Source organism: Ptychodera flava (assembly GCF_041260155.1).
Source record: "Ptychodera flava strain L36383 chromosome 23 unlocalized genomic scaffold, AS_Pfla_20210202 Scaffold_23__1_contigs__length_28996876_pilon, whole genome shotgun sequence".
Classification (NCBI taxonomy): Eukaryota; Metazoa; Hemichordata; class Enteropneusta; family Ptychoderidae; genus Ptychodera; species Ptychodera flava.
This window is the reverse complement of record NW_027248277.1, coordinates 1635889-1648324: the sequence shown is the minus strand read 5'-3', so window position 1 is coordinate 1648324 and position 12436 is coordinate 1635889. Positions and strand designations below refer to the sequence as shown.

At 37.1% G+C, this 12436-nt stretch overlaps 1 protein-coding gene across 1 annotated transcript in view; it reads left to right on the top strand.

Annotated features, from left to right (window-relative positions):
- Nucleotides 1-12436, top strand: part of LOC139123444 (uncharacterized) — an 80431-nt gene that overhangs the window by 55693 nt on the left and 12302 nt on the right. Inside the window, exons 7-10 of the mRNA XM_070689580.1 lie at nucleotides 1424-1891; nucleotides 2526-2599; nucleotides 8113-8197; nucleotides 9273-9565. Of these exons, the coding sequence (XP_070545681.1) occupies nucleotides 1424-1891; nucleotides 2526-2599; nucleotides 8113-8197; nucleotides 9273-9376 (731 nt within the window). The 3' untranslated portion in view covers nucleotides 9377-9565. The remainder of the gene's footprint in view (nucleotides 1-1423; nucleotides 1892-2525; nucleotides 2600-8112; nucleotides 8198-9272; nucleotides 9566-12436) is intronic.

The following is a 12436-nucleotide window of genomic DNA, read 5'->3' as shown; positions in this document are numbered from 1 at the left end:
ATGTCATTACATTGTTAATTTACATATTTTATGAATTTCTGTAATTAAGGAAATGTGTCTCGAAATGCAGCAGTAAATTTGATGAAACTTGGTAAATGTGTTGATCTCAAAGTGTTGTAATAAAAAACAAGACATTCAGCAGTATCTTGTCAATTAATTGATAATTTGCATATTTGATGAACTTTACTAATTAGTGTGCTGTGTCCAGAAATATTGCACCAAATTTGATGAAACTCGGTACAGATGTTGATCTCAAAGTATTGTAGTAGCATGCAAAGACCTTAATCATATCATGTCAATTAATTGCGTATTTGCATATTTAATGAATTTTCAGAATTAGGCTGATGTGTCGAGAAGTACTTCATCAGATTTGTTGAAACTTGGTATAGATGTTAGCTCATGTTGCTTTAACTGTGTATGAGGACATTTATCAGTATCATATTAATTGATTTTTAATTTGCATATTTAATGACTTTTACGTCCAGAAATTCTGCAATTTTATGAAACATGGTACAGATGTTGATCTTCCAGTAGTGTAAAAGTGAATCGTGACATCCTGTTGATAAATTATTCATTGACTCATTTAATGACCTTTTGTGATTAGAGTGGCAGCTCAGATTGGCTGAAAAGGGAAAGAATGTTTGTAATGAGAGATCTATATTCTGAATGACTGCACTAAATCTGATGACACTTGCTGCAGATGTTCATCATTCAAAGATTTATCAGTCAAGAAAGGTATTTTAATCTTAGAAGTTTCAATAGCTAATGAAAGGAAGTCTCTTCTGTACTGAACATGAGGACATTTTTGGTTCACATCTGGCGCTCTGACTTTTTATGTCAAGAGCCATTACACAGACTTGCCTGGACCAGTTTCTCCTATATTAGTTGAATTTTGACATTTAAAAGCCAGGGCATGACATACCTGATTCTGTCCAACTTGGTAAAAGGACATATCCCTTGGGCATTTCTACTATGAATGATGTCTACTAGCTTGTTTACAATCCAACCCAATTTGGGCATCAGTCACAGACAGGGCTTTGGTAACCGCATCTATTTTTTTATGCCATCGACTTGAATTTTTAGTCACTTCCAGTGACAAAGTCCAATTACAAGGGGGACTATGTCATTATCAATGACTTGTCATAAATGTAACCAGGCTTGAGATGTAGTCTGCTATCCCCATGAGTGTCTAGCTTATATTGGAATAGCAGAATACACGACAGGTCCTTATGCAAATACCCTGAGTACGTCTTGTGCTGTCTCACCATGGGGATTTGTCATAGTATTGCTTACCCTCAAGTTTGACAGCACTGAGTCAAAGGTGTTACGGAGTGAAGATCCAAAAGCCTGGCTGCATGTATGATTCTAGTGGAGAGGTAATTTATACAAAATAAAATAGTTCCACCTGGTTTTTGTACTCCAGATTCAAATGCTTTCACAGTTCATGTTGGACTTACTGAAGAATCCTACCAGCAACAAATGAGAGATCTTGACAGTCAAGTCCAAACGATAAGTGTCAGGGAGAAAAAGGAGCAATTGAAATCAGCATGGGAGAAGATCCAAGCAGAAATGGACAAAACTGAATGTGAAGCTGTAGTAGATAACAATTCTGTCCAAAGAGTAGATCAAAACTGTAGGGACAACTTTGGTGAAGTTTCAGTGACCAGTATGAAACAAGATTCCTTGGCAATCTCACTTGACCTACCTACTCTGTATAACCTGTACAGATTGAAACAAACATGCCTATCTGGTAGTTTTCCTGACTCATTTGAACCACTATTGATAACTGATAAGATGAGAGAGGAAGCTGACAAAGTTGGATTACAACTCAAGTTGAAAGCAATATATGACCAAGCCAGATTTGATGAACTGGAACTGTTCTTCATAAACAGTAAGCTTGAAATGTCTTTATTAAACTAATTGGTTAAGCTTAATGGCACAGTTGATGTTTCAAGAGTTTATGACAATAACATACTGTTACTGATAATATTCAGATTTTGTCCAATATTTTTATAATGTATATGACAACAGTCAGATACAAGTCAATGTGTGAGCTGCTACAACTTCTTGTTTTTTTTCTTCTTGAGCATATTTTTAGAGCGACTATCACCAAAGCGTATTTTTTTTTATAGTTCTTTTTAGTTTTTTTTTTGAGCCACTATTTCTTCATTCTTTTTAAGGCAACTTAACGATTCATGAATTATTTGCACTAAAGATGTAATACCAGGTATATCTAGTCAATCTGCCTCACAGGGCACTCTAAATCTTACACATATCTATGCTCCTGTCAGACATACAATACAGACACCTTCTTGATACAATTTATTGCGTTTCTATACTCTCCCCTTCATTATAAGTCCAAAAGATTACATATATCTTAATCTTGTATACACTTCCCACCAAGTGTCAGAGTTTCATTTTAATTTAAAGAACAATTACATAACTATCAACATTGGTAATTTTACAAAGCATATTAGCTTTCAAAAGGCAAGTTGTCATGATAGTTTCTATATCTTGTCATTCAGGAGATGGTGGTGGACTTGAACCAGTCAAACTCTATGATGATTTCAATGTAGCAAAGGATGCTGAAGAGATAACGGTACACATTGATGTTAGTTTTTGATTGAAAAGCAAACCGGTCATCAAGAATTATTGCTCATGTAATAAAGCAGACCTGATATAGGACATGTAAATTCATTGTTGCTCTGAAGTGCTGTACGAGACCCTGTCAATAAGATGTTTATGAAGGGAATGTGTAGAATTGAGGGGGGGGGGGGGGGGGGGGGAGATAAAAAGGAAATGTCTTGTCAACTGTAGCCTATCACAACATCAACCAAAATTGCCACAATTCCTCTTTTGTTAAGAACATCTTTGGAGGCCCAACTGATAGAAAACAATTTATTTACTTATTTGTTTATTTTCTTATCAACAGCGCCATCAGGCAGCCACTTACAGACAATAAAATAAAGAAAAAGGATAATATACACTAAAATTTAAATAAAAAACTAAGTACCCTAAACATCAAACAATGACAAAAACAAAATTAACATGCAGAGTTCGCGTTTACGCAAAAATCGTGCGTATTTACGCATTGAAATTGACTCCCTACCCATTTTTTTCATCGTTATGCGTTTTCTGTATGCAAAGGATAACACCGAAAGCACTCCCCATGACTGAGCTTAGGCGACAACCAGACGAAATTTGTTGCAACACATTTCTGTCAATCACTCATTTTGTGTGGAAAGTTCGAATTCTCTGGGCGTTGTCTGAAAAATCGGCATCGTAGTCCACACATTATCACGTTAGGCACGTTATCATGTCAGCTGTGCCTATGAATTACGTTGCTAATTTTCAGGCGAGCGATAGTTTCTGAAAGTGAGTGATTGACAGAAATGTTGCGACAAATTATATAAAGGCCAACCGTGCACGATCATCGCGTCACGCTGTTCCCAAATTTTGATCAAGCACACATGCAGCATGGCGTCGAAGCAGACAAATCTGTTTTAATTTCTTTCAACTTTGCTCTACGAGTCCGTGAAAAAAATGATTCATTGGTAGAGCTCGTCGGAATCCCGATAAATGTTGAACACTGCAGAAGTGTCTGGATGGTAACTGGTCGTTCAGCCACCAAGTCATTTCGGCCAAGTCGTTTCGGCCTCTCAATTTCCGGTCCCAAGTCACTTCGGCACCGCAACCCAAGACGTTTCGGCATCTGTGTTTCGATTTTTTTTCAAACTGTTTAGTAATTGACTGATCCGTCATATTCGTAAGCGTGGCCTTTGCGTTCTGACCAGTACTTTATGTGCATTTTGTGTGAATTTTGCCGTGCTGTTTCCTCACCGCTTTCAAACTTTTTCCGTGTCGGCGGCTATTGATATCGATAAACTTGTGTCACAGATTTATAAATGATATGAAGTTTTTTCTTACGGTAACTTCCCATGTTCTCACATGTACGTGAATGTTAGTTGACACTATACTTTTTAGTACTTTGATTTGTAACATTACGCTCCAGCACTAGTTCCCACAGGTAGCCTTCAGCGGTGTCGAAACGTCTTGGGTTGCGGTGCCGAAACGACTCGGACTTGGGGCCTGAAACTGGAAGGCCGAAACGTCTTGGGCCGAAACGACTTGGTGCCAAAACGTCCAGAAACCGTCTGGATAAGCTGCCATAACTCTAACTTTTGGGTTGCCCGATGTGTTGTGACGGTTGTATGTATACCCTTTGCTGTTACGTTTCAACATTGTTCAAGTTGTTCGTTAAACTGTTTTCATTAAAATAATGTTACATCGTACAATCCGAATATGTAGTGTAGGTTTATTCAACGGCACATTGTATTTTGCTGTCGGTTTTTTCATCAATCGAGTGCGGAAGTGAAATTACGCACTCAAATCCAGCCATTACGCAATTTTAGCAGACTAATGCGTATGCCGTACGCGAGGAGAAAAAAGTCACCGCGAACACTGACATGTATTTAAAAGTTGAATGAAATCAAACAAAAACATCGACATTGCAAACCTTATCAATAAAATCATTAAAAAGTCATGACGTACGTCCAATCAGGCCATTTTTGTAACATCAACTCTACAGTGAGGGATGTGTAATAGAGGTCGATGTTTAGCAGAGTATCTAGGTACCCTTAGGCCATAAAAACCTGTACAATCTGTAGAGTCATAAGAAGATAAAAGGCATTTACAAACAAACATTCCTACGTGAGAACAAAGGTTGAATTTTGAATAAATTACAGAGCAATTTATAGTCACAATGACACCAAGATGAAGAGTCACTGTGATATACCTGCTTACGATGTAAATATCTTAGAAAACATTTCTGAATTGACCCAGTACGGTTTGCCTGACTGTCAGAAATTGAATTGAAACTAACTGTATTATATTCTAAATATATTCCATATATATATCATATATATATATATATATATATATATATATATATATATATATATATATATATAGTGGTGAATGTCAAGTGGGATAGTCCAACAGTCCATATGTGAAATTTGCAGCGGGTACTTGTAGATAATGGATACTTCTGGTGTGAAAAATAGTTGACAAGACCCATCTGCTACTATACAATAGATGTTTATTCTTCCTTACATTTGGGACGTATATAGATGACCTTCATCAGAGGCTATACAGGCCCAATGGAAAAAAGGGGACGAAAATTGCATTTTTGTTCTACTCTGTCGATGAATATGAGAACAATACGCAGATATTTAGCGTATATTAGGCAATGTAGAAATGGTGTGGTAACATGTAAAGTCTATAGTACAAATTGACTACTTTAAAAAAGTAATAAACAAAAAATGAAATAGCTGAAAACGGCAATGAAGTTGAGTAGGAAAATTAAACAATGCAATATATTGAAAGGTGAATACTGTAATTCCTAAAAGAAACCAGAAAGGAACTTACAAGTTTGTGGAACACGTCTGTTTGGTTTGAGCTGTGACAGTGAACCAAAAAAAAGTGAACTCAGCAATTTTCCTATATAACGAAATTTATTACAAAAATTAAACTAATCTCTAAGTCAGGGATAGAATACAAACTGTAAAAGTGTACAGACTACTTATCTCAGCTGGGATGGCAAAGCTCCAGTCTCAGAGTTGTAACAGTCAGTCGGATGAATGAACAGTCCTTTGGCTTGCAGGCTTGAAGTTGCACAAAGTCCACAGTATAAATCCAGCATGGTAGTGAAGGTCTTGAGCAGTCTTGAAATTAATACTGCTGGAGCTTCCAAAGACTTGAAGTAACACGCATGAGACACGATCCCAAAATGTCTGACTGCAAGCTTGCTGTCCCAGTATTTATACTTTTATGGTTATATAAAAGAATATAAGAACAATCTGGAACTTCTATTGATATGCTAATTGCTGTTCCAAAAAAACTCCACTTCTTGTAAACACAAGACAAATTAAATTTCCAAAACTTTCCAAACACGACTAATTGAATTAAAGGTCATGAAGGACAGTGACCTTAAGAATGTTCTAGATTAATTAAACCCAGGTCATGAGTATGGGGGAAAATGACCTACATAACTATATATATATATATATATATATATATATATATATATATATATATATATATATATATATATATATATATATTGAAGTATACAGATGTCCTCATGGAAATTACAGTGCTCGATGCTAAAGTAGAGCGTTATAATGATAATACAAATTACTGCAAGTACAAAGTAATAATATCTGTTACTTAAGTTTCATGCATCCTGCAATCACCAGACTGAATAATATATATATATATATATATATATATATATATATATATATATATATATATATATATATATATATATATATATATATATATATATATATATATAAGTGAGTTTTCTATCATTGCGCTGGGTGACCCATTTGTTGTGTGCTTTTATAATACTGTCCATGTTCTGCATGCAGCTGTAGCCTAATTTGACTTATTAAATCACACAACAAACGGGTCACCCAGCGCAATGATAGAAAACTCACTGACGTATATAAATGCTGCATCAAGACCAATTGCCCACTCCAGGGGGCTTGCCAATCTAAATCCATAATCTATAAAGCTACTGTTACAAGCGATGCCAATGAGGCGAAACATTACATGGGTCTAACTGACAACACATTTAAAACATGCTATGCAAATCATGTCCAATCTTTCGGAGTAAGGCATACGCTAACAGCACAGAATTGTCAAAATATGTCTGTCACTTGAACTCCCATAGAAGGTCGCGTTCAAATCTCATGCTCTGGCCAGAACAGATGACCTATCAGAAGGCGCCTTACAGAGAACAATAGGTATGACTCGCGAGCGAGAAGACACATGAAAATTGAATCAAAGTGTGCAACCGAGCCATCCACTCAGTTATAAACACAGGTGCACAGAAAATTTTAAAATCACTTGTCTGTTGTTTCAATGTTGAAACATGCATTTTATTAATAACTGTGTAAACGGAAATCATGCAGGCAGCTTTTGAGACTAGCCCTGTGTACAATTTGTGTTCTGGCGGAACCGCGGCTTCCCCGCCCTGCTGACTCTCATAAGAATACACGGCGACCACGGCTCCGATTTTGACAGTGCACGAAAAACCTCTTCTAACTACTTTCAGCCAAAATCAACTCGATTTCGATGTATGCCTACCCGAATCACTCAATCGCTTACAGACTGCAAACAAAATTGCTCTCGTGACATCCCAAACCATTAGTTTACCAGCGGTTCACTGTCAAGGGTCCAGTAGCTGGCCATACCGGTATCTTGCATTAACATATCTAATTGCGAGCCACTTGGCCTTTGACCATGTGTCACCGGCAAACTAACAGGTTGGGACATCAGGAGAGCAATTTTTGCAGTCTGTGAGCGGTTGAGTTATTCGGTCTAAATCAGGACAGCGATTGGCATGTTTTCTTATGAGAGTCAGGGCTGTGGTGGGAGGCCATAAAAATGCTGGGAACACACAGCCATCGTACAGGGCTACTTTTAAGACATACAGTGAGCAGCGCTCAGTGCACGGCTTTGGCTGCTCAGCTCTACTGTTACTGATACACTCCAGTGTAATGTGTACAAGACAGCCAAGCAGCCGCAAATTTCTAGACTAAAAATTTGAAAGTATGTGGTGTTGTGTAATTGTCTCTGCAGATTTGAACAGCGATCGGATGTTTACATAGATATCGCCTCGCATCGACAAACTTGACCTCACGTAACATACAATCTGATTTGCAGCATCAGAGAGTGAAATTTGAACACGACCTATGGGAGTTGCTCAGATGTAGTGAGAAAAGCAGGAGAATATCGCTTAAGGATAGACGTCACCGTTCTCTACATCTGATTTAATCAGATTGGCATAATTATATTAAGTCATCAAAGTAACCTGACAAAATCTTCCAATGTGATATCTGTATAATTTGCATCTATTAGAGTATCTCAATTTCTAGCCGCTTCTTGCCCCAGCAACTTGTGGTCAGCTACCTTTTGCTGTCTTGCACCTATTGTGCTTGTGTCCTTGCACATGTGCTACAGAATGGCATATGATGCCATTAAAACCAACGAGACTTCAATCATACATATCACAGCTCTTGTACTTTTACATCAACATTTCAGGATGACGACATGGTCGCTGATCAGAAATCTCACACAATGGTCACAGAAAGAGTTGATAGTAGTTCTGAGAATGAACAAGGAAAATGTAAGTGACTGATATTTAGATTTGTGTATTTCAGTGGGAGCATAATCTTTACGGCCTGATACGGCTTTTGCGGCCCGAGGTCGTACGGGGGAAGGGGCCCGAGCGTGCGAGGGCCCGTACGCCATACGACCCAGGGCCGCAAAAAGCCGTATCAGGGCCGTAAAGGTTTTATCATATACCTTATTGAATGATAAATATGTAGTTTACATAATATTCAACATTATGTAGGAGATGTGAGCGATATCAAAAATCATCGCCATTTGTGTCAGCTTTCAGAAATACGACGGCCGCTTCCCGTCGCGGATTGACATACATAATGACGTCATTTGTTTACCTGCAGAATTCTAGAACGCGCAAAGCAACATCCATACTGTACGTGACCAACAGAGATCAAGGCTGAAATCGAGGTGTAAGAAGGACAAAAGCGTAATGTCAGTTTCTGGTAATTTATACTGAACAGGCACACACTTAGGATACACAGGATTTCACTAGAATTTAGAAATAAAAGCCGATGTCACCTGCGTGGCTCCACTGTCGCCACGCGCAACTACGATCTGAGCGAGCAGACATTTTCCTTATCTCGCGCTGGCTTTGTGTACGAATGGAACGTTTGCGGATAGCAACGCGCATAGTAACCAGAATCGAGATAGTTCAGAAATGCACGCGATTGCCCATATTTGGGCACCGGGCCGGGGCGTGATACGTAAAAAAAATGCACGGATCTGAGGGCGCTTTCTCCCATAGCTTTACACAGGCACGTGAATCTAGGTATATGATAATACCAGATATTCAAGTCCAAAATTACACAAAATTTATATTCTGATCAGTTTTTATAATTGTCTACTGAGGAGTGTATCGTTATTGGCATTTGAATCCTCACAGTGTAACCCACAATGCAATTGTGATCTTTTAACACACTCCGGTGACTCCCACTGACCCTGGACATACAGTACTGTTAGATCCAATGACACAGTGTAAATTAGTCACTGAATTGCTATACAATCAAATGATGCCATGAAATGTTAAACATTTATTATTATTATATTTAAAAATCTGTACATTTTGTTTCTGCCAGCCCTGGAAGATATCCAATCTAAACTTGAGATGAAAAGGGTAACTCTTGAATCTCAAACTGAAGGAGGCAAAGGAAGAGAAGGCTACTTTGGAAGAGAGATGTAAGGAACTGACACAGAAGTTGAGAGCACCAAGCAGTCATTGGTCAGTCAACGAATTAACAACAGTATGGAGAAAGAGAAATTACAGAGCGAACTTAAACAGAACCAGAAGCTGATCAAGGAACTTCAGGACAAAGTAGCAGAATTAGAACATCATTGGAACAATCTGATCTGAAGAAACAAGGAAAGAAAGGTATTAAGGAGTGTTTGATTTCATATGTTAGATTACTAACATTAGTCCAGTGTTTCATCTAGACAGGGGGGTTGGGGGATTCCCCTCTTTGATACGCTGGCACCCCTAGTTAAATTTGTCAAGGGGGGACAGAAGTTAGAGAGTACTGAGCAGTCATTGGTCAGTCAACGTATTTGGAACAGTGTGGAGAGACAGAAATTACAGTCTGAACTTGAAAAGAAGGAAAAGCAGAAAAAGGAACTTCAGGATACGGTGGATGATTTAGAATTGAAATTGGAACCATCTAGCCTTAAGAAAGCAGGAGAAAAAGGTACAGTATCTTGGACATTGTGTTTTCGATTCACCAGGGGTGAAAACTTCATTTATAGACAGGAGCTTAGTAACGGTTTACCACAAGGTTACCAGGACTTATGCCCTATGCAATTACATTTCACCGATGCCCTCCTAGCCCACTATTTTGGCCAAAATGTTTTTATTACATTCCACTCATACATAGGTTTCACTCCAAATGTCCAGGTTTGTTGGCAAATGAAAATCATTTGCTTTATTTCCATTTTAGAGGAGAATCAGTTTGAAAAATGGAATCTTTTTTCAACATCAAATGATGCATCTGTATTTTAAAATTTCTGTTATGCAGTTTATCAATTTTTAGCTATAAGTTTTTTACCAACCTGATTTACTATGTAAAATATGTAATTTGAATATTTTAAATCTTACAGCTGTCAAGTTTAAAATAGTTCTGATTCATTTTCAGTCAAATGATGACGGTATGGGCCATGTAGTAAAGACTCTAATTTTATAGAAAGTAACTCAAATGCTGGTTTCACCTCATCATTTACTAAGTTTATTTGGGATAACACTGCCGTCTAACTTTATTGATTATTGGAATTTATCGCAAACAAGTGTGCCTATAGCAGAGTTTAATACTGTTGTTGCAAATTTGAATATTGATTACGCTACGCCCTTGATTTGCTGGAAATGTTAGTATATGCAGAGTTCTGACAGAGTTGTACAACACCCTGAAAACTCATGGTATGACAGTAAGTACGTGCCAGAGAATTAAATGTATCGTAAATCGTCAGATGAATAGATTTAGAAACAACAGATCTGTGTACAACTCATACGAGTAAAAATTGTTGAAATTTGATTCAAGAGTTGGTAAAGAGAAAAAAGAGGAGCTACAATCTTCGCAATCTAGACAAATTTGAAATTGGAGCCAAACAAACCAACTTCAAGTATTTCTAGTTATTTCTAAGGGGCAAAGCAATTTCCTCATCAAGTAAGATTGATAATGATAGTTGGATTCACTATTTTGCAAATCATTGAATATAGGTGGAATGGAACAAACGATTTTCGTGATTTTTGTGATGAGGCGAATCAAGAATTGGTGACAATGTATATGCGAGCAAAAGTGCAACTATTGATGTAAACCATAAAGATGATGTTATTACTTCAGAAGAAGTAGATTCAAGTATCAATAAGCTTAAAATAGACAAGGCTCCTTGTAAACTGGTAGATGGTTTCACTCCGGATATTTTTAAACATTATCAACTTTTTTTGAAAAATGTTATGTAGACTTTTCAATGCCATTTCCATTGTGGAACTTTCCCTTCTCAATGGGTTTAAGGAATCTTTGCTCCAATCTACAAAAATGGTGATAAAGATTGTGTCAACAACCACAGGGGAATTATATTACTACAGATATTGGGGAAAATATTTGCAATATTATTGAAAATAAGCTCGATTTGGCTGGAACGTAACCACCCATTGTTGGAGAACAGGCTGGTTTTTCATAAATCTTTCTGTACTTCTGATAATATCCGTATTACTTTATCTTGCCAATAATCAGACGGAGAGTGTACATCGCCTTTATCAATTTTTAGAAGGCATTTCATCGTATTGATCACTGCTGTCTCTTCTACAAATTGTTTAACTATGGAGTAAAGAGAAAAATGTACAGAGTTATTTATTCCATGTATCAAAATGTTAAATCCTTCATGAGAACCAAACAATGTTTCAAAAGACTGCTTGGCCTTTAGCTTTGATGTTCAATAAGTCTCAGTATTATCTCCTTTTTATTCAGTACTTTCTTCAATGACATTGGTAAAACATTGAGTAATAGGCACCGATATTCTGATATTGAGATTGTTTTTATTGAAATCATGTAACATTTTTATTTGCACATGATCTCACCCTTGTCAGCGATTCTAGAATAGAGCTACATAAACTACTCAACCAGTTACATGGATATTAGTGTCAATGGAGACTCAGTGTTAGCATTGATAAAACTAAAATTATTGTCTTAAGGAGAGGTGGACGCTAAAAGCATTATGAAAAAAACGGTTTTATGGTGATCATCTTTTATTTTTGCTGATACGTTATCAACCAGCCTGATAACCTATCTGATTCTTGAAACATGAACATTTTTCCTAATCTCAGAAAACAATCAATGCTTGTATGAGGATTGATAAACATCTTGCCCTTTGTGAAACCTCTCAGATGCTCATTTCATCCGACAAACCAGAGTATGTCGAACTAATTTTCACAAAACATTTAGTTAACTTCACATTGAATATTTTGATAATGATAGAATTAATTTGACTGTGTCACATCATGGTACAAAAGACTTGTCAAAGTCTCAGTCCTAACTCACGTTAACTCTTTTCAAAGTCTCAGTCCTAACTCACTTCAACATCTAAAAGTATCAGTCCTAAGTCACCTTAACTCTTCAAAGTATCAAAGTCTTAGTCTTTACTCACATTAACTCTTCAACGTCTCAGTCCTAACTCACCTTAAGTGGAATCTATGTTTTTTCACAGATGTGTTTTGTGATTACACCTAGCTATCTGCCTTCCTTACATCTTCACTGTC